General features: G+C 44.8%; 1 protein-coding gene across 7 annotated transcripts in view; it reads right to left on the bottom strand.

The window, feature by feature from the left end:
- BICRAL (BICRA like chromatin remodeling complex associated protein) overlaps positions 1-17,560 on the bottom strand; it is a 34,936-nt gene extending 17,376 nt beyond the window's left edge. For 3 of the 7 annotated variants that reach the window (XM_057398523.1, XM_057398517.1, XM_057398524.1), the window contains exons 1-3: positions 3,255-3,303; positions 182-230; positions 20-88 (exon numbers count right to left, since the gene is read on the bottom strand). In XM_057398523.1, the coding sequence (XP_057254506.1) occupies positions 20-88; positions 182-230; positions 3,255-3,298 (162 nt within the window). In that variant the 5' untranslated portion in view covers positions 3,299-3,303. Of the gene's footprint in view, positions 1-19; positions 89-181; positions 231-1,073; positions 1,115-3,254; positions 3,304-7,367; positions 7,513-16,212; positions 16,288-17,486 lie in introns of those variants that run through there. The other 4 variants (XM_057398520.1, XM_057398522.1, XM_057398521.1 and 1 more) reach the window with 4 other exon arrangements.
- Positions 17,561-23,587: the final 6,027 nt, after the last annotated feature.

Here is a 23,587-nt window from a genome sequence, read left to right as displayed (position 1 = left end):
TTATCTCCTGAGCACTTACATTGGAGTTGGCAAAAATGGAATTTGAGTTGGCTACAGAATATTCTGTATTAGTCAAGTCTTCATTGCTCTGGCAAAAAAAAAGAAAAAGACAAAAGTCATGGTTAAAAGTCATATACTCGCTGAAGCTTATGCATGTCTAACACAGAGGAATGCTACTTACAGATTTACTGCTAGGCCCATGGAGGAAGTAATTCAGTGCCTGTGGGTCCCTTAAGGGAAGAAAAAAAAACAAAACATAAAAGTTACCACTTTTAGGAAGCTCTTTCTAGGGGTGAGGTGAATTTAACTAAGATACTGTATCCAGATAGATCAGGTTTCTGGCAAAAACACAGTGCGCTGACTGCAACACAAAGCTGAAAGTTTATAACATGGAAGGATCTGTGTTTCTGTACCAGCACAGTTGGCAGATGCTGACCTGATTTGCATCTCAAGCAATAAACTATGTCCATCACACAATTTTCGTTGCATTCTGCTTTATTTCCCTCTGTGAGGGTGTTACTCATATTCTCTTCAAACACACAGCATGAGTGCATAGAGCACAAAACCTAAGGAAAATACTACCACCAAATAACATGAGAACTAAACCAGGTACCTTCTCTTCTACAGAGATGAACCAGAATGCCTTTTTAGCTACTAAGTCAATAGTGTATTTACAGACCTGACTCTTGAACATGTTTTCCTGCCACCCTCAATGTAAGTTAACAAGCTTAAATCAGCCATAAAAATTACTGATTAAATACTGCGAAATACAATTTCAGGGTATTTCAAAAATTACTGATTAAATACTGGGAAATACAATTTCAGGGTATTTCATTAGCTTAGCACTATCGGTGAACAAAACTCAGCTTTAGGATGTGGTCTGACAGAATGAGTCTTGGAAATTCAAACCAAAAGACAATAAAGTAACTGTACATACAAACCAAACGGAAAAACATTGAAAGGTTGTGTTACATGGGCTTATTTTAATACAACAGTAACACAGCATTTCCCAACATGTCCGTTAGCACAAAGAGTAAAATCACATGGATTTTTTCATTTTAAAACATCCTTACTGATTAACAAGTAACACTAAAACCATTTTTGAGACGCAGGAGATACTCATCATCCTGCAGCAGGACAAGGGGTGATGGTTTTAAACTAAAACAGGGGAGATTCAGGCTGGATGTGAGGAAAAATTTCTTTACAATGAGGGTGGTGAAACACTGGCACAGGCTGCCCAGAGAGGTGCTGCATGCCCCATCCCTGGAGACATTCAAGGCCAGGCTGGATGTGGTTCTGGGCAACCTATCTAAATGAAGACGTCCCTGCTCTCTGCAGGGGGCTGGAACTAGATGAGCTTTGAAGGTCCTTTCAAACTCAAACTATTCTGTGGTTCTATGAGTCTCATGTAAATAAAGTATGAATTTAAATCATTCTCTACTCTCTTCAAGAGCCTAGAAAATAAACTTGGAACAAGTTAAAGATATTGCAGGTTTACAACCAGTCTTCTGAAAGCATAAATAGACCTCTACTCCTCTTTTATTCATTTTATAAGCAAGCTGCATTCATGTGCTTACAAAAGATGTGTCAGTACTTGGCAGGGACCTTATGGTACAGTCACGCTTACAACACAGAAGTGGTTACATGAATTTTCAAATGAAAATGTCATTTTCGTTGTAGATTACACTGAACTTCAAGAATAAAGGAAGCTAGAACTTGATCTTATATAGGGTCTATCATGCTTATGCTTCATGGGTTTAAACTTAACCAGGGGAGATTCGTGTTAGATCTAAGGTAGAAGTTCTTCCCTGAGGCACTGGCACAGGGTGCCCAGAGAAGTTGTGGCTGCCCCATCCCTGGCACTGTTCAAGACCAGGCTGGACACAGGGGCTTGGAGCAAGCTGCTCTAGTGGAAGGTGTCCCTGCCCGTGGCTGGGGGCCGGAACTGGATGAGCTTTAAGGTCCCTTCCAATACAAAACAGTCTGGGATTCTATGATTCTATGCTTACAAGCTTTATCAGTAAAATAACCAGGCTGTTTAATATTAATCACACTCACCAGCTTTAAGATAGTGAAAACTGCAATTAGAACTGAAGAACATTTCTTCACCTTAAATACTGTCATTAGTAAGGAAAGAGTTTTAGAAGGCACTTACCAAAACCAAAGAGCAGGTATAAAAAAAATGCTGGTTTCCATTTCTCTAGATACTTAAGACAGTAACTGCTGCCAGCAGGAGGGAGAACACTGTAATTTCTCACACAAACACTCATCTGTATAGAGAGCACTTAATTTTCTGGACCACCTGTGAACTTGTACCAGGCTCCTCATGATTCATGCTCCTGAGAGAGCACTTCATTGTCCCATGCAGTCAATTATCACCTTTATGTTCCAAGCAGGATGTGGTTTTCACATCAGTGATCTTGCACAGTTCACCTCAGAGAACAGAACTGTGAGCCACGACTGGCAAGGCTTTGCGAACAGCACCCACTGAGTAACCCCCCCCATACGACAGCAGCCACTGCTGTGATACTTGGGGTTCTCTGAAGCAAAAGCTCTCACTGGTTTCGCTGGAAGCTTCGAGTCCATGAAGAAGTTAAAGGCCTATTATTTACTACATTTAAGACTGTTAAACATGCTTATACGCAACCAAGTTGATCTTTTAGCAGCTGCTCCAAGACTGATGTCCAACTCATTTCTGGCAGAGCTGGAATAAAGTATCCCCATATATGAAGTGTTCAATTTTCTCCTGATGTTTTTACTGCATTATAGCATACTATCTGTTCTTGAATATTGACACCAATGTTAGTAGCCAAAGGAAGGGCACTTGTCACACGTAATTCACAGGTATTTCGCTCATGTTTTACCAATCCTCATCATTTTTGAGGTCCCCATGTGGAATTAAAAACCTCTAAATAAATCTGTTCTGGAAATAATGAAACAACAAACACAACGCACACCCACCAAGCCAGGACCACTTAAAACCCCTAACTTGATTTTAATACAGTCTCTTTGAGAAAACTGCTGATAAATCCAACCTCCATGCTCATTCCCTAGTCCCTCCAGAGGAGAACGCCTGCAAGTGGACTGTCAGCTAGTAGTACAGACTGGGATTGAAGGCTTTGGGATGCACACACGGAGACAAAGCGCAGCTGCTTATTTCATTTGCACGACACCCACTCCTGAGACAATACTGAGACAGAATCACCTTCTGCTTTTCCCAACTTTTTTGACAGGATTGCTTAAGGAAAACTTACCCAATAAGATCAAGGAGACAGGATTCATCGTCGTCATCATCCATGACAACTAGAACGAGAAGGGAGAGGAGGGATATTTGACACATATCAGACAAAAGATCACCTTCAGCAGCAAAACCAATTCAGACCAAGTATTTATTAAACTATTTCTGAAGTTGACAGGTCTCTCCTACTGGCAAAGTTCTTAAACCTTCCACAGAGGTGCACTGATGAATCTCAAAATCAAATTCACGGAACGATACACAAAACTCCATGCAATGCTTTACCATTGAGGGGTATTTTTAGATTTTAAACTGGAGAGACAAATGCTTAAACTGTACTGGTTAAACAGAGCTTCTGTGACTTAAAGAAAGTAGTAAAATAATCAACACTGAATGTCATCTCCAATCAAAATACTCCTACAGGAAGGTATTCCCAGCTAATCCCAGTGAAGGAATAATCAAACACTACAGAACCTGCAAAGACTGTTGTAAATGAATGGCTGCAACACTGACCAGCTGAAAAGGTGAACAAACTTAGGTTAGCATCATAACCTAAATGGTATAGGCTAGAACCAGAACTACAGCCAAGTCATTACAAAGCATTCAAATGAGCACTGTTCCTAGCAGACCTTTCGTAGCTATTGCTAGTGACAACAGGACCACTATGAACAAGTGACAGGACAAGAGGAAACGGCCTCAAGCTGCCCCAGGGCAGGTTGAGATGGAGCTGAGGAACAATTCCTTCCCCAGAGGCTGCTCAGGCATTGGAACAGGCTGCCCAGGGCAGGGCTGCAGTCACTGTCCCTTGTCCCTGCAAGTGTTCACACAGCGTGGAGACGAGGCCTCAGTGCCATGGGGCAGTGGTGGCCTCGGCAGGGCTGGGCATAGTTGGGCTCGATGATCTTTTCCAACCTCGCAGATTGTAGGAAGTTTCTTCTCAACAAGACTCAGAAGTGAACTTGTGATAAGTAGTACAGAGTTTTGAACCCTTTTACCAACGGTGGGCTTCATCTGCATTAGCCAAGCTGAGCATAAGCAGCCATTCACTGGGTGCAGAGCATTTTTAGCCTCACAGTAGCGTGAAAACCAACACTTTAAGGCACTGCATACTCCCATCAGGTGCTGCCTGTGCAAACACATTCCATCACTGTTCTTTCAAAGCTCCCATTTGCATGTCCTGGCTCTCCCATTCACTTTGACTCTCACAATGTCATCTGAGACTCTACCTTCTCCCTTTTCTCTGTCAGTAACTGTGAATTTCTCTGTCAACAACTCTCAGGACCACTTTATCCTCCCTTATTCTCTCTGTAAAGATCCCACCTAACCCACCAGTTCAATTAACAACTGCTGCTAGCATTTCCTAAACCTCTGGTACCCTGTTTTCTATTTAGTTATCCAGTTTCATCTTCAGAGTATCTTCTAATGACACGAAATTGGCCACTGTGCATTCCATGCTCGGGTTTTTCCTCAATTTCCCTTTAACAGCCTGCTACCATATTTATCCCTTAAACTTACTAACATAGTTTGAGCTTTAATTCATTCTGTACCATCTCTTACTTCTTGCCAAACAGAAACTTACTCTCCCTGACCAGATCGACAAGAGCCATTCTGCAGGGTCTCTCCCTCATATGCATCTCCAGTATGATGGAGGGACTGGAGCATCAGTTATACAAGAGGCTGAGAGCACCAGGGCTGTTCTGCCTGGGGAACAGCAGGCTTTGGGGGAATACTCTCTGTGTGTGTAAATACCTGGTAGGAGGGTGTAAAGAACATCAAGCCAAACTCTTCTCAGTGGTATCCAGTGAATAAGAGGAACAAACCAAAACAACAACAAAACATATATTTAAATAGACAAAAAAGCATTTGTTTGTGGTTTGTTTTTTTTCCTTTACTCTGAGAGCAGTCAAATAACCAGCACAGGCTTTCCAGCAAGGTTAGGGAGTCTTCTTCCTTGTTGATACCCAAAACCCAGCTGGACCTGAGCAGCGGCTCTGGCTAAGCCTGCTGGGGACAGGATGCTGGATGAGGTGATCTCCAGACCTCCCCACCTCAGCTGCCCTGTGATTTTGTAAGCTCTTTCCTGAGGCTTTTCTGTACTCCACCGGTTCTGAAACTAGTTTATACTTCAGCCTAGCAGAGGGTACCCTGTCCTCCACACTGCATAGCCTCATTCAGCTGTTTTCCTTCGGTCTCCTGTGCTCTAGTTTACAGCAAGGGTGAAGCAGAACCGGAGCACACATCACTGTAAGGATCCCTCAGTATGACCTCTCTGGGAAAACAGGAACGTAAAGCACAGCTACAGAGAACTACCTCAGATCTCAATAAAATCAGCATTCGGGAGGTGATCAAACATCCTAAGGAAATCATTCTCCCATGATTCAGTATTACATCTGCTCACTGCTGGATACAGCCACCAGCATGAGCGCTGATCTTACAACCTCATGCTAAGCAAGTAACAATATTCCGTGTCACAAAATCTAAATGGGCAACGGTAAGAACAAATGAGTAAGCGCTTAGCATTAAGCAACAGGCACTCTGCTTTAACTGCACTGTTAGCACAGCTTACAGAAAGCTGTGATCTCCTCTAACAGCTAAGCAGCACACCCACCTCCAGAGCAAGGTTACAGACTCCAACCTAACCAGAAGTAAAAATCAGCTCTATGGAGAGTGAACATGATCTTCGTTCTCATGCTGCAAGCCTACTGTTGAAAATCCCATCCCATGTGTCTATGGCAGTACTAACATTATGACTCAAGAGTAACACATCTTTGCTTTACCAAACCAAATATTCTCTGGGATTATACCGCAATAAGGGTTCACCATTATCCAAAGTGAGCAAACAGGATTTGGTTCAGTCACTACCCATGTGGGTATTAAAACTACCAGCTCAAAGTAGACACATTTGGTACATTCCCTAAATTCTTTAAAACCTGCATGTAACAGAAAACAAACCGCACGAGCACACCAAGAAGAGACAGCCTTGATGGTAACACATAACCCTCATCCCTTCAGCTGAATGCACAGCTGGCTTTATTACAAGCAAAATCATTTGTTGGGTCTTACCATTTCACAAACATGATACAAGACAAGACTACTCAGCACACTGCGAGCGCCTACCAGATTACAACAGATAATAAAACCCAAACAAAGCACACACCAAGAATCACAGCCAGTCCCCTCCAGAAGTGCATCTTCCCATAGCTTTAGCAACACTCTTGCCATCGCTAGCAGGATTCTAAACACGCAGGAAAAAGCAATTACGACAGCTTTTTTTTCTTTAATACTGGTTAACCAAAGAGCTTGTCTCTGTAAAACCATCACCAAGTTCTCCTACAGCTGAGCCATCACAGAGGCGCAAACAGGAAGAGGTGTAGAAGCATACATGCTTCTGCACCTTGAAAACTACAAGCAAAGCACAGACAAATCACTGCCACCCATGATGGTTAGAAAACACTACATTAAAGTGATGCTGCATGGCGGTGATGCTGCATGGCAGTGCTGCTGTGAAACACCACAGAACCAACATGCGATCTAAACAGCACGGTTTATGCATATGCGGTCTGTGAAAGAGCGCTCAAGATCACAGCCAAGCCACCAACATACCTATTTAAACTAAACTCTGCTTCTATTCCACCACACATACCCAAGATCTACGTAACATTAACGGCCATAAACTGAACCACAACAAGAGTCACCTCAACACGAGGAAGAGCTTCTTTACGTGAGGGTGGCAGAGCCCTGGCACAGGCTGCCCGGGGGGGGGGGGGTTGCGGAGTCTCCCTCTCTGGAGCCATCCCAAACCCACCTGGACAAGTTCCTGTGTGCCCTGCTCTGGGTGGCCCTGCTCTGGGTGGCCCTGCCTTGGCAGGGGTTGGATGGGATGAGCTCCAGAGGGCCCTTCCAGCACCAACCCTTCTGTGATAACCACACAACTGCATGTTGGTTCAACCCAGCAGGCAGCTGAGCATCACACAGCCGTTCACTCACTTCCCCCACCCTCAGTGGAACGGAAAGAAAGTAAGAAATATAGGTAAAACTAATTGCTTGAGATAAAGACACTTTAACAGGACAGAAAAGGAGGGGAAAATAGTAATAATCACGAAAGAATTTGTAACACAAGGCCACTGCTCACCACGCTCTGCAATGCCCAGCCAGTCTCCAAGCAGCAGGCCGTCGCCCAGGCAACGGCCCCAGCTTCACTGCTCAGCATGACATCACCCGGCATGGAACACTCCCAGGGTCCCCTGTTCCAACTGTGTCCCCTCCCAGCTTCCAGGGCACCCTCAGCCTCCACACGCTGCTGGGCTGGGGTGAGAGACGGGCTGTCCTTGCCGCTGTATGAGCTTTGCTCAGCAACGGCTGAAACATGGGCGTGTTATCAGCATTAACCTCAGACTAAAGCCGAAACACGGCACTGCACCAGATGCTCTGAGGCAAAATTAACTGTGTCCCACCCGAAACCAGGGCAATCTTTTTAACTGATCATGATTTTCAGTGAGGATTTGTCCTGTCAACTTCAGAACAGCAACAGAGGTGCACAAGCAGACCAAGTCCGTGCACACCCAGAAGCAACAGCTCCTTCAGTGTGTTTAGAAAAGAAACTCCAGCAACACGAGACGTTGACAGAGATGATCCCTAACACATTTCCTAGGGCCCAACTGCTAGAGGAGGTTGCTGCTTTTCTTGCTGACTGTCTCTTCAGGTTTTCTATACCGAAGTTATGCAAGTTCTGTCCTCCTCACTGTTAACACAGAGTCGGCCAAATCAACAACTGATGTACAAACAGTATTAAAGCCAAGACAGTTTGAAAATACAACTCAAAACAGTGAGTGGAATTAAAGGATTAGTTACACAGCCTAGACCAGTGGTCTCAAAGTGTGCAAGACAATCTGATATTGGGGTGAGGGAAGGAAAACCCAGAACTTCAGTAGTACATACATGTAACTGGGAAATAAACACACATACAGCAGGGGTGTACACCCAAAAAACTTTTAGTACTAGGAATGTGCAATCAAAACCACGTGCAGACCACCGGCCTAGACTCTTGAAGACTGACTCACTTCAGCAGGCAGCTCAGCTAACAGGGCCTTCCGTCCATTGGAAGAGGTGCTGCTGAGGTCTGTCCCAGCCATTAGGACCCATCCCCGCAGCCAGGGGCCTGCCATGAGCCCACGCTAGGAACAGCTGAGGGAAAGCAAGCATCTAGTTACCATCAATGCTACCCTACAGTGTAACCATGTTCTGCAAAGTAGGCCACACTCAGCCCTGTTGGTGCATCCCATTACTTTACAAAGGGCAATCCTTACTCCTTAGTCACAGCCCAGCACGGATATTCCCTGTTACTTGTTATTAGCAAAGCCTCTACCCTTTTATTTCATAGCCTTGCTACTGCACTGGGGAAGCCAGGATATACTTCAGCTTGGAGCACACGTGTGTGTGGAAGCAGCACTGCCTGTCCTTTCTGTGAAAGGCCAGAGTGCCCTTATCACATGCTCCCAAAGAGAATATAAGAACAGGTGAAAGTAATCAAGGTGACAAGGAAACCCCAGCCCTGCAGGACAATCCTCTGGGGCACTGTTATTACCTGGCCTCAAAGCCTCTGCCTCCCTTACAACACTCTCGACTACTATACAGTGACCAACAAAAGAAGAGAGCAGTGCTGTGCCCCCCTCATCCACGATCCCTGAGTCAGCCCAAGGCTTTGAACAGTCAGCCGGCACAGAAAACTGATCTGACACAATACAGTTATCTGTTTCAACTTGCATTAGCTTCCTCATGTGGTTCTGGCCTGCCATGAGGCTACAAGAGTGCTGCTAGTACCAGCACAATAGAGGGAGTAGGAATGAGGGAGCTGGGTGGTTAAGTACAGGGGAAGCAGCAGCGCTTCAGGCAGCTTAAAGCAGCTGTCAGACTATAGTTGCATCAGCTCACGTTAGCTGCTGTGCAGGCAGCAGGTCCATGGCAGCGATTACTCCCATGTACTCAGCCCTTGGGAGCTCCCATCTGAAATACTGTGCCGGGTTTTTACACACACACACCCCCTCAGAAGAAATACAGAAAAATCCCAGAGTCCAAAAGAATACCAGTAAAATCCTGCAAGTACATGACACGGAGTTCTTAAAGTCTGAGGGCACCTCGTTTCTGCAGGCTGGACAAAAAGCAGCTAACCCAGGTACTACCTGCAGTTTGCCACTAGCCAAAACGGGTACTGAGACGAGCAGAGCCTCTTCCCATCAATGCGAAGCAAGACACAAGGCAACAGCCAGGACATGTAGCCCAGAAAATCCCAACCACATAGAAGGAAAAAAAGCAGCTCACAAAGAAGAATGCTCAAGCAAGAGGGTGGAATCACCAAATGGTGTCAGTACCAAATGGTGCTGACAAACCTGTCCTAACTTCAAAGCTAGCTCCGCTTAGAGCAGGGCCAGACAACCTCCAGCAACCCTCACGAGCCTGCGTTTTTAATCGCTATGCTACACAATCCACAGTATCATGCAACACATGCAGGGTCACCTGCACAGTCATTACAACTGGATTTGTCCAGACACAGTCCAGCTATTCATAGACTGAATGTGATTTCTATAACTTAAAAAAAATGGGAGTACTCAAAGCCACTGTAAATCCTGGATTCTAAATTCAAATTCTATTCAAGCTTGTCACAAAAGAATTACTTCCCTTTCTCATTTATAATTTCATACAACCTTAATACATAACTTCAGATACAATGCAGTAAAAGGGAGTAAAAAAAAAAAAAAAAGGCTATTTTACCACATATTAGGTAACACATGCAATTTAAGCAGTACCCGCTTCCAGCTGCTAAGGTGCTGTTAACTACTGCCTTACACTGGCACTTACGTCTCAGGTTCCTAACAAAGCAGAGGCTTGGATTCATTGAAGGAACCTCACCTACACAGGACCAACTAGACCCCATTCACATTCCCTGCCGTACAGGAGCGCAAGAAAGGAGTACAAACTCAGACCCTTACTACCATATATTGTGTTGCTAACATTTCAAGTCCACGCTACTTTTGAACAACCCAGTATCTTGCAAAGTGGTCTATCTCAAATTCTTCTAACTAACCAAGCATGTGTTTTATGACCAACCTTAGAGCTGCTCATCCCATCAAGCCCTTTATCTTCAAGAAACTGATCTTCACAGAGATGGAACATAAAAACCTAATATTAAAAGGTATTTCCACTTCTCCCATCATCAAAAATTACATTCTCTGGTACGATGACACGGTATTCAATGGAAGAGAGGTAAGCACTGAAAAACCTGATTGCAAGTTAAAATCTCACTCCCCATTTTCACTCGGGCAAAAATACCAAAGGCATAATTATCAGCAAGTTGTCACTTCAGGGCAACAGGGGTAAGGAAGCAAAATCCATTTTAAAAGTGTACTTTGTGAAACACAAGGATTTAACTACTCACTTCCAAACCACGTTGTGCTCGTATTCTACAATGTGTGATTACTCCACATGAGTATTTTCTCTTCCAGACTGATCCACAAAAAGCAACTACTATACTGTCGCAAAACCTTAGCAGGAACTGCACTCTAAAAAAGAGCTAAACAAGCAAGAAATTTGGGATTCCAACCTAGTAACACATAACAGAGTGCAATACTCAAGTGTGAGCCTTCTGTATGTATGAGAACGTGTTTTCATCCCAAGATTCTACAGATGAGTAGTACTTTGAAGACGAATTTACAATGTCTGAAAATGCCCATGGAACTGAATTTAATCCTCACTATTTCAAAGCCATCCGTATGTAACAGAGTAAGAGAAGAAATTTCAAATATCTAGAAGAGTGATGCAAAACCTAAGAAAAACTACTCCAAAAAATGGCAACTACTGAGGAGTCAAATAAACAGCAGCAAGAAAGAAACACCAAAGCGCTACCTCTCAAGAACTGCTAGGCGCAGCATTGCACATCTTCATAGTTTCCAAGATCTGGCAGGAGACGACCACTGAAGAGGACCAGCTCCACATACAGAAGGGCAAAAAAAAAACCTTCACTGAAGCACAGGCAACCTACAACAGGTTGTTTATCAAAGTCTTAGTATGGCATCTAAAGAAAAAACATTCTCTGAGTTTGGCAAATGCGGGAACTTAGCAAAAACTTGAGTAACTCCTAAAAACTACACTGAAATTTTAATGTATTTAGGAAAAAATGGGAATGGGCAGCTGAATTGTTAACAGTATCTACAGTCAGAAAGGTTAATCTAACTACAGCCAAGCACACCAAGTGCATGTGTGGACCCACAGTGCAGCTCTCTATGGTTTCCCTCAGACACATACATTCAGCATCAGATTTCCAAGTTATTTAATACATTCTGTTTCCTACTGCACCCAGAGCTGCTCTTGGCAACACCTGTACTTTGAGCAGACTTTCACCCGGGAACAGAACTCTTTAAAGCACACAATGAAACTGGCAGCCTGGAAGTCAGGATGCTTACCGACCACATGGGATTCACTCGACTCGGTCCATTTTCCCAGCAGGGACTACTCCTCATCGCTATGCTTACGGCCTGTTTTTGGCTCTGTCTTCTAAGCAGCTCCACTGCATACACCAAAATTCTTCAGGAATCTCAGTATTCATAAGCCAGGCCCTGGTTTCATCCCAAAAGAGGAAAAGGAGGTGGCACAGGTCTCAACAGGTCCTTAGGAAAGACATACTTGCCTGCCCGATGCTCTGAAGTATTTCTAGTAACTGCTGTATGCAGTAACTTATTAGCAGATGTCATTTGTGCAACAGAATCCCCAACAAATGTTGAGTCAATTCAAGAAACGTTGAGTCATCCGAGTTCTTCAGATGTTCCTATTAGAGAGTACCTGTGTTATCGTGCTTCTCATCCTGCGCAGATCAGTTCCAAAGATCCTGAAAACTCACTTACGCAGTCCCAGAACGTAACTTCCTTATGAATTTATAATCATTTCTCAAAGAATTATGGGCCAATGCCCAATTAATACCTTTTCATTGCCACTCTAGTCCATAACAGTTTGAATTAAAAATAAAATGGTAATAAAAAAGGTTACCCTGCTAGAGTTACGGTTCCCACAAGTTAGTATCAGCTAACCACTGCCAGTTAGTAAAGCTGAACAGAGATTTATACTCCTTTTGGTTACTATGCTTGGGAAATCAACTGGAATTTGAATACAATGAACTGACACTCGTGTAATTAATTCAGCAGTGCAGTCCGGATTAATGACCCCAAAACCAGGCTGAAAATCCTCCCCGCTGCCTATCCCATCCTTGCTGAAGCCAAAGCAGATACTGCCTCCTACTTCACTGGGGGCCAAGATTTTTTCTGTAGCTGACTCAACTTCAGCACCCAACCTTGGAAATCCATACTCGGATTAAGCTCACGGCAAAACTACTGCAAGTTCCACCTGAGACAAGATCAGCCCTCACAAGAATTACTGTTTCTTGCAACGAAGTTAAAGCTTTCCCCCTGGACTTCCCTCTCTTCACCACCATTTCTTAATACCTTTGCTAAAGGAAAGGCTATTCTATTAAGTTTTGACAGTGATTTGCTCACTTGCTCTTCCTTTTGTTAAGCATTCCCTTACTCAAAGTAACATGAGAAATAGCTCTAGAACATTTTAATAGTAGTGCGAGAGAAAGAAAGCAATAAAAACCCCTTATCTGTTAATCATGTTAGCTTTTGTTTTGTGCAAAACCTCAGTGATCCTCAAAGCAAAAACAAGTGAACATTTTAAAGCATCCTTTACCTACATGATGATGTTGAAAAAACCCCATCAGTTCAGGCTGGTGTTTATGAATTTATGTTGGTGCAACAAGGGCTTCACCAATACTACTCACTGCAACTTTCAAACTACGACAGCTGCAGGTCACAACCAATGTTAGGACAGTTTATGGTCTTGCTGCGAGCACAAAACACACTTGGTTTCGTAGACAGTTCCCATGTCTACCCTGGACCAGAAACATCACCATAAAAATCAAAACCTTTCAAGCACAGATGCAGCTTGTTCCAGCAGAACTACTGGAAGAAATGATGCCAGCTTTCTGAGCAGGATGAACTACATTATCAAAGAGGCTCTTCTGCCTGGACGGCACCTGTTACTTAGGCTTGACACACTTTCACACTCTCAGGGCTCATACATATGCTAAAAGGCACCAGCCATTAGACTTCTCACAAGCCTAATGCAGCACGAAAAGGCACAATCGCAGACACATATGCAGGTAAGCTTTGCTGGGGACTCTGAAAATACACCTAAGAGAACAATGAATGCCCGAGGAGCAGATCAACGCATTCGTGCCTGCAAAGCTCTTCAGCTCTGGACTATGGACTTAAACCTCTGTCACCAGACTTTATGCAGGCCACACGTATCCTGAGAGTATTATCAACTCAATAATACAGGTACAAGATACACGGCAAGTGTTCGGAGTATTAACAAAGAACATACTTAAAACTACATGAGTGTCATACTAGTGAATAAGCCAAGGTGCACCAACAGAAGTACAAGTGGACTAGCGTATCAACACCTTGAGCTTGGGCACTCCAACACCACAAACCAGCTCTGTGAAATACAAAGGACCACCCGCAATAACAGAAACCTTTAAGCTCAGAAAACGGCCAAAGAACTAAGTGTACAAAGATCTAGTGCATTTAAATACTACCCATCACATACCTCAATGCAAGAAGAGGATATGGTTTGCTTTAATGGAAGCAGGCCAGAGAAGATACACAATCATTCGGCAATTATTAAGCCCTGGGAGAACACAAACTGGTCCGTTTTATCCCATTTCTGTCATTTCTTCATTATTTTCATGAATTAATAAAAAAAAATCATGCTCTGCCAGACATTAGCGCGTAATAATTTCAGTGTATAAAACTACAGCACCACTAAAAAACACTATCTTGATCCCAAGACTACTGTTAACCAATACACGAAATAATAACTTCCAGAAGGGGCAAATTCCTTGTAGTAAGATTTCTGAAGCGTGTGAACAAATACTCTGCTCTGCACTCAACGGATCTGTAACAACTGAAGCTTTAGCAGGTGTATTGTTCAAAACCCTGCAACGTTAACCAGGCTGTCCCCATTAAAGCCTTTTGAAAAGCCAGTTTGTACCCAAACAAGCAATAAAAGTGTGTATTGCGCAAGAGGTCATTTAAAACCCCTCAGCTCCGACGGGCAAAGAATTTAAAGGGTCTTAGAGTTAATCCCAAATGTGAGAAAGCCTCCTGCTCCCTTCAGGGATGAGCACGGGGCATGGGGAATCCCTGCTCTCATCCGACACAAGCGGAGGAGGAGGAACCGCACGAGCATCCCGCACTCCTCAGTGGGTGCGGCGCGGGTCGACCCGGCAGCGAACTGGCTGCTCCTCGATGCAGATGTTGTTGGCTCGAAACTCGGGCCTGGCGAGCACTGATCGGATCACACACACACACACACACACACACACGGAGAAACAACTCACGCACAAAAAAAGGGAAGTTTTGACCACAAAACGGGAGAGCCCTTTCAACGCTCTCCCTATAAACCAGCACCAAAACAAAGCTTACGAAGCGCATCTGCGGAGCTGCCAAACCGGGCTTATTTGGAAAAAGCGCTGCTTCCTATGAGATACAAAGGAGTGAGAAACACTTGAAACGATGAGAAAGTAACAGCTACAAAATCAGCTATTTACACACCCACACCTTTATTTTTGCAAGCACTTTTTAGGGCACTGGAAGCTCTGTACCGACCATTACTTCGCCCTATGCGCTCCATGACAGCGTTTTCTAAAGAGCACGTTGCCCTTCTTGAATGACACTGTGTTTTCCACTGGACACGAGCCGATGATGTTCTCTCAAGTCCCTTTTTCTTCCCACGCTCTGAGCGCATCTCGTGGCAGCAAGAAACACACATGAAATACGCGGCAGGAAACCACCACCAGCTGCGAGGTGCCGTTTACACGGCTCGAGCCGGGACCGCAGGCCTTTCTGAGCCAAGCCACTTTAACGCTTCACAGCACCACGAGGAGCAGATCGGGGGGGGCGGAAGCATGAGAAGGCAGCGATCCGGGGCGACGGGCCCGTTCCCAACAGACCCATCCCAAACCAACCCACAGGCAGGAATCCTTCCCCTCTCTCCCCAGAGCACACCCCCGTTAAACCCCTCACAGCAACCAGAGAAGGAGGCAGTGCGGAGGAAAGCGGGTTATCGGGGGGGGGGGGGGGGGGGGAGGAAGATGCTTTTAGGGCCCGACAGCGAAAACGCTCCCGAGACACCCGAACGGGGCGCGACGGCAACGCCCCGCGCGCGGCGCCAGCTGAGAGGAGCCTAAAATGGCGCCCGTGGGGGAGGAGAGACGGAGCGAAACTGCGCAACAAACGCTGGCGGGGAGCCAGGCAGCGCCATCTTCCCCCTGCTTCCCCCGCTCGCACCCAGCGGCCGCCGGAGCGCGGCTCCGCGGCTCCTCCGAGCCCGGCTTGTGCCGAGCCCCGGGGAGCGGAGCGGAGCGGAGGGGAGCGGAAAAGCGAAGGCCTCCGCGTCCCGCTCCGGCTCACAGGGATTAGGAGCGAGTAAACGCAAACGAGCCCTCTCTAAGTCGTTCAACTCGGCCCGAGTTCTGCCATGAATTTGGCAATTAACGGCAAAAATTACAATGTAAAGCCCCACCGTAACCCGATAAACTGAGAGGAATTCGCAAAACATCCCCGCCACAGCCACCTCCTGGTTTAAAACGCAAATAAAAAGAACGGTTTATAAAGCATGGTTTCCTGTACGGAAAATCATCCCAGCAGCACAAAGGATTCACATCCACTCCACAGCAAAGCCAAGCGGGTTACTCCAGGAAGAGACGGTTTATTGGTACGGTTTAAAAAGGCGTTACAATAAAAATACATCTCCAAAAGAAGGGGGGGGGGGGGGGGGGGAGAGAAAACGTAAGAAGAAAAATAAAAAGACGGAAAAATCGTTCCCGAAAAGAAGGAGGGGGGGGGGAAGCGCATTAGCCCCAAACCTACCGCGCACCCACAAAAAGCAGCACCGCTTCCATCGCTCTCGGTTAGAAGCGGGCGGCACGGAGCGATCCCGAGGAAACGGCAAAGGCGGCTCAAACGAATCGCATCAAAATCCGAGGAAAAAAAACAAAACAAAACGAGGAAAAGCGAAGAAACAGATCCCCAGAAGGCAGGAATGTGCGCAGGAAACGGCAAGGTGAGGGTGGTGGCGAGCGGACGGGGGAAACGGGGCGAAAACCGAGCCGGGAGTGGGGGAAAAAAGGGAAAAAGGCAGGAAAAATCCTTCCCAGGCGCGCGGCCGGGAGAGGCACGGAGCGTCTCCATTTTCCCGACGAGGAGGATGAACGAGTGTTTCCCAGACCACAGGGCTTTAGAGGGAAAGCAAAGAACCGAGGGGGGGAAGAAAAAGAGGGAGGAGATTTGAAAAGATTATTTTTCTTTCTCCCTCACACACTCTCTCTATCCCCCTCTCTCACTCTCCCGCACTCACACATCGACACACACACACACACACGCTCCCTCCTCTCCTCTTTCCATCCCTCTCTTGATGGCCGTCAAGGGGGCGGAAAATAGAGAGGGGGAAAAAAAAGAAAGACAACAACAACAACTAATTTTAAACCGGCTCAATCAATGAGTCATTAAAAGAGATTTTTTTTTCCCTTCCCTCCTCTCCTCAATTTGCATGGCATCAGCGAGAAGGGGGAAAAAAAAACCCCACACAACCCACCCCAAACCTCTCCCCTCTCTGCAGCTATCAGCCTGGACCTGAAACCTTATCTCTCCTTTCTACACACACACCCCTCCGCCTTTATTTTAAGAAACAACTTTTTTTTTTTTTTGCGTGCCCTCAGCAGCCACCACCACCAACCTCGCGGAAGAATAAATATATATATATATATATATAGTTCATTCCCATGTGAAGCCACATCTGCCCAAACAACAGCCACCCACAAAACATCCCTCTTCTTCCTCCTCTCCTCTCCTCTCCTCGTCTCGTCTCCCCTCTCGCTCTCTCTCTCTCTCTAGATATATATTTATATACATAGCCCCAGAGCCAATAGCTCTCTGGGCTGAAACCTAATATCCTGGTTTTGGCAACTCCTGGTTGTTAATTTGCTCCTCTTTCTTTTCTGCCTGTCTGGAGATAGATTTTCCTCTCCCCCCCACCCCCCCTTCTCTTTTCCCTCCCCGAAGGAAGGGAGGAAGGAGGTTGTGTGGGTTTTTTTTTCCTTGAAATTTTTATCACAAAATTATAATACACTCAAAGGGAAACTCACCGTCATGAAAAAGCAGTGCCTTGTCAACGGGGTTTCTTCGCCATCACATCAGGGGCTGGCGCGGGAGGAGAGCGCGGCGCGGCACCACGGCACACCACGGCGCGGCACCGCACCGCACCGCGGCACGGCACGGCACAGCGCGGCACCGCTCCGCTCCGGCGGGACACACCGCCGGCTCCAGCGCCATCGCCACAGTCAGGCCCTTGAACAAAGTTTAGCTCCTCTTTTCTCTTCTCTCCCCTTCCTCCCCCCCCCCCCCCCCCCCCTTTGAGAAGGCCGTACAGCTGGCACTGTAGACACGGCCGAGCGGTTTACTTTCGGTTAAAAATTGGGGGGGGGGGGGGGGGGGGGGGGTGTTGGGGTTGGGTTAGAAAAGTAAAAAACGAGCTTTTCCCTGCATTAATTCTAACGGCCTGGCTGATCGCCTTCGTATTAAAGTTGTATATATAAACCACGACAGGCTTGGAGCAAGGGGCACGGAAAAAATGCAAGGTCACCTTGAGAGAGAAAGTCAGATCTGACCCTTTTACAAGTTGCCGTATTTTGGGTGGGTTTTGGATACGTTCTAACCGCTGCATGGAAACCAGATGACACCGATTTCAGCTGCTTAAAGAGAGCCGGGGGTAACCTGAAATGCTCCTTCGCAAAACGAGCGCTTTAGGTTAAAATGCTCACAGCACTGCGAGTTCATTAATACAGTTCTACAGTTTACTGCGTCTGAACGCGTTGGTACGAGAATTTCGGTCAAAGCTTCTGGGTTCTACAAAAGTAACTCAAATATTCATTAAACACATCACTAAAACAGTCTTCGTTCAGCCGATGCAGACAAGCCTAGTTTCTTAAACAACATCTTGATTGGAAACAGAGATTCTTAGCATGTAGAGGTACATATATAGTAATGCTTCTAAAACAGGAAATCTCTTTGAGACCTTTTTCTGCTAGTAAGTCCCAAGGACTTGTGCACAGCAACCTTCCCTGGCTTTAGCAAAAAGTAACTTAAAAAGCTCCCTAGAGACCCGGATTTGAAGCCTCTGTGTAGTAGCGCACGCTTCGTTAGCTTTACAGCTCAAAAAGCACTTGAGGTTTTGAGTTTTTAAAAGACAACCAAACCATTACAGGCAATGTACTATGTGGACTTTCCTGAAGAAGTGGACCGGATCTTTTATGTTTAAAACCAGTCAGCACCTCAGCATTGTTTTCAGTTAGGATCCGGTTATAATACTGAAGTAATCAACCAACTCACATTATTATACGGGAAACAAAGGTTAAAAGCCCGATTCCAAACCTTTGCCAAAGCCAAGACCTGCAGTTGTTGTTTACACGTATTCCCAAGGTAAAGCTTCAAATCACTCCCTAAATGGAAGGGTTGGGCTTTAGCGTGAGCGCAACAGATCCTCAGTGCAGCCCAGACATAGCGAACACACGCATGGTCCTGCCTACCCCATCAGCTGAAATACTGGCTTCACTTCTCATAAAGACAGTATGAACCTGACTTAGCCAGCAACATGGACAGAAACACCACATGCCAGAGAGCTCCACATCCTAATGACTCTTACAGCCCATAACACTCCCGACAGTAGCATTAAAAAATGGAAAAGGCCGCACTTAAAGGTCCCTAACTTCAGCAGATGCTTCAGGGGACCCTACGCTGCCCTGAATTAAAGCTTACTCAGCATCACTGGCTGAGAATTAGAGAACGTTGCTAAAGTAGGAGCTTGTGAGCTGCAGGGCCGCCACAAGCGTTCTGCTCGAGTTAACAGGAAGGAACTTTGTTTCAGAGGGTATGAGGCAGAACATCTGATCGGTGTATTATTATTCTCCCAGTCCTACAAAAACCACAATGGGAAGTAAGCAAGAGCAAGGAGGAAGAGGAGGAAAGAGGACACGTGATTTTCGGCAGCTTCCCTTCCTATAAGTAACATGAGCAAGCCTACCTAAATTGTCCGTGACTGTACCATAATTTATACTTACTTTCCCTGGAGGATGTTTTGAAGCAGCATTGGCAATAACCTGGCTAAGCAGGGACAGTACAAAAAGGGAAGGAGAGCTAACATCTGATACAGTGAAGTGCCCTGACCACACTAGATTTCTCCAGATCTACACAAAAGGGTGAGCTTAAGAATGAAAACCCTTGACGTGGCCGTTGAGTGAACAAAACCACGCCAGAACACACTGTACTCTCTGCAGAAGTAAAAAAGCACATATATAATTCTATCTTTGCTATATTGGTTCAGAAACAAAACCGGCTCAGGTAGAAATGGGTGGATGCAACTTTATAGGTCAGACTAAAGCACGCACTTAACATTACTTTCAATACTAAAAAGCGTGGCTGCAGTCTTCAGTTGTGGTGTTACCACCTTCTGGTGTACTACAGAATTTTCCAGACCACATTTATAAAGAAATACTGCTTTTTGCTCTGAGGTTCTCATGCTTATTTTTCAAGGGGATCACACGGTGTTTCTGAAGTGGGTGTCACTCCCCCGGAGGTTGCCCCTCTTCTCACCGCCTGACAGCATTAACACAAAAACCCTAACCCATCAAAATTCTTCTGCCCCCAGGTCACCTGCCCAGAGCTGCTGTCCTCAGCCAAAGTCCTGTTCTCTGAATTGTGTACAACGCACATTCAGTTCCTGTCTCTCTCTCTGGCTTCCTCAATCACATTAATTTGTTTTCTCATTCATTGTCCCGTAGCTGCTTCAGAAGGAGTAAGGGGAAATAAGCATGAGAAGAAAGGCCAGACCAGTGTCAAGAAGCAATAGGAGAAACCTTTAGAAAACAGGCATTGGCGCAGTAATTCTCAAGCAGAGCTACAGGGAACATCATGTGCACCCAGCACACAATACACCAGTCTGCTGTATTTTGACATCAGCTGTCACACTGTGACCATGCTGTTTAACAACTACCACTCTCATAGGTGTGCAAAGACACCAAGTGACATTTGCAGCGAGCTGAGATACACGGCCCTGAAATGACAGAAGACTGTGCAGAAGTAAAAACTAGGCTTAGATACTGAGAGGGAGAAAATAAGGGGGTATTAAACACCCTCTTCCTTCATTCTGTCTCCAGGTTTCTCTCAGATCAAGTGACTTTATTATTACCCAGCCCATTTCTCCAGGTTTGTATCACAAGCATTCCAATCCTTGTGCAATCATAAATTAGTACTCCAAAAGATCAAGGGCAGCAGACTCATAAAGAAGAATTTACAGGCTAACCCATTTGCATTAAAGGAATAAATTCCACAGTCATCCCAAGATTCTGCTTAAATAGCTGCTTTGTAACCTCAGTTCACTGCATCCTCTCTGAGGTATATCGGATGGAAAAGAGCTGCTTACTGCTGCCTTGCTTCCTCAGACTGAGTGCTTCAGCTGTATGGGTGGCACTTCGTTATCTCTCCATCACTTAACCTGTTTCTTGTGTCAGCTCATCACCAGACACACTATTTATCCAACTACAACTACGCACTGCTTTATTAATTACTAATTTAGATAAGAATAAGTAACTCTAAGCTTGAAGGCACAGATAGGTCATCATTCGAAAGGCAGCAGCAACAGAAAGGAAGGAGTCACAACACTTAAAAGGTAGGGCGCTCAAATACAGTGGCATGAAGGGAGACAAAAGACTTTAATTTGGAATATAAATGCAACATACCACATGAAAAATCCAGTTCGATATCTGTATCAGTATTGATACAGATATCAGTATCAGGACCCTCTCAGTAAGAATTTCCTAAACTTGACAAGTTTCAGCTTGCACAAAACTACTTACAAAACCAGGCTCATAATTGCATGATGTAACTTCCAAAGCTGTATGACTCCAGTACCAGTCATCATACCAAGCACGTGACTGTCTAACCAATACGTATCTTAAGGGATGGCTGGTTACGATACAGGTAATAAGAAGAGGTAACAAAGAGTGAGCCTCGGAACAAGAGATTTACACCAGTACCAGGAGACAGACGGGTTTCTATGGCTGGAGGTTGTGTGAATGCCAACAGGGCTGTTCTGTGACGAATCTGAAGAACAGATTTTGAAGAACTGTGCTGCTGTGAGGTGTGGATCTGACGTATGGAAGACAAGTAAAACCAGAGAGAACGTGGTGACGGGGCCCCACATCAAAACAAATGACAGTGCAGAATTATTACTGAAACAGATCAAAAATAACTCTTTCATGCTCTAGGTTATTTAAATAGAGTCGTATTCTTAGAGTACATTAAAAAGGAGAATTAAGTTTGAAAGATGAACAGCACTCGCTTCCAATTTAGAATAGTCTTAGTAAGCCACTGAAATGTATTGGGGAAAAACCACCTCTGCAGATAGAACCTTACTACGGTGTCTGGAGAAATAAACTTCAACAACTTACACAGCCAAGATTTATATAAGCAATTTAAACTAAAAATGAAGGCAGAAATTCGGGAAAGCCTCTATAATATTCAGAGATGAATGGGGAAAAAATATAGTTAAGTAAAGATACAGAAACACACCGGTGTGTAATGAGGAGATGGACACAAGGGTTTGCTGTGTTTGCTTTTTAAAGCAATAGTAATTCAAACCAGCAGCTGGGCCTTGAAAGTAACAAAAGGCCCATTCCTAATACAACCGAGGTGCTGCGGATGATTTAAAAAACACTAAATAAAACCAGAAGGAACTTAAACAAAAAATGGAGACCTAAAACATGAAGTGAAGCATTAGAGGGGAAATAGAAACAGTGGAATAGTAAGTTATACCAAAAACATTAATAACACAAACATGCTAAGCTATACTTGTAGAAGGACAAGACAAAATGGACATTAGGAACGAAGCACCATCTAAGTCCCAACTTTTGAGAAAGAATGGTTTTACTTGGGTATTTCCGGGACCCTACTAGAAACCGGCTGGGTAAGATTTGGGTATGAATAAAGACTGCTGAAAGATAAGTCTTAATATTATCACTAAAAAGTGTATTGCCATGAATGGAATTTATTCTCAGACTGAGACTGAAGAATAAATGCTAATAACAGGAGGAGGCAGTCCTCCTTCACAATGAGAGCAGACAGATTTTGCTCATGAGATGAATAAAAGGCAGAGTAAGTTTCTCAGTATTCTTAGCTTGGTTAACTAATGAATGTACTACAGGAGAGCTAACAGAAAAAAAATCAGGAAACTTGGATATAATGACTTCAAGTTATTTTTATATAAATTGCTCAGGAAAAAAAAAAAAGGAGGAATATATTTGCAATTAAGATCCACAATTCCAAACCGGGAAATTCTCTTAGGAGCCCCAGGACTAATAGAATTATTACTTCGAAGTGAGAGTGCGTAAGACAGCATCTGCAGCTCACCCACTCGGTCCTCACAATTTAACTGTCAATTAGCAAGTTTAGGATTCTAAATACCCATTACAGCAAGGCCTGGGCCGAACCTAAGTGCTCTTCTGCTCTTGAGCTTTTGTGCTCTGTGTATTGTGTCTTGATTTGTTCGTCTTGAGGTGCCCCTTGTCGTAAGAGGTTACGTTTTGAAGTCTGTCCCCGCTTTTGGAGGGTAGCTCATTTTCCTAGAAACCAGTTTGTTTCTCCACCTTTGGCACTGAGAATACCATGTTCTCGGAAGGGACCAGCTCAGACTCGTTTCCCAACAAGTGCACCTTGCCTGGTCGGAATATAATTAGTATCTTAAGCATTCCCAAGGATTACATTTCAAAGCTTTTGCATTACTCACAGCAATTAAGATGCACCGAGTAAGTTTCACAGTTGTAGCTCTAACTCCCTAATTAGTGATCTAAACCACACACATTTTACATTGTCTTGCCTTTCCATATGGCCAAGTACATAAAGCACTACATTTTAGTCCAAACATAAGCTTTTAAAAAACAACCAGTATGCCAAACGTAATGGTAAAGAAACTTATCCTTTTTTTTTTTTTCCCCAGGAGAACAGGAATACAGTGGCTTGACAGTCACTTTTATTGCAGCCCCATTCCACCGTGAAAAATGTCGTGTACAGTATCTTAAATGGATCATACGACGGCTTACATCTTTAATGCTTGATCACAGTGCCAGAGGAGTTCAAAGAGCCCTTGCTAAAACCAGCAGTAGAATGCCATGACGGTTAAACAAGCCACTGAAGT

Source organism: Pezoporus wallicus, unplaced genomic scaffold (genome assembly GCF_028554395.1).
Source record: "Pezoporus wallicus isolate ANWC-B61680 ecotype Strahan unplaced genomic scaffold, APGP_CSIRO_Pwel_v1 contig_11493, whole genome shotgun sequence".
Taxonomy (NCBI): domain Eukaryota; kingdom Metazoa; phylum Chordata; class Aves; order Psittaciformes; family Psittacidae; genus Pezoporus; species Pezoporus wallicus.
Note: the sequence above shows the minus strand (reverse complement) of the source record. Positions and strands in the feature narration are given on the sequence as shown.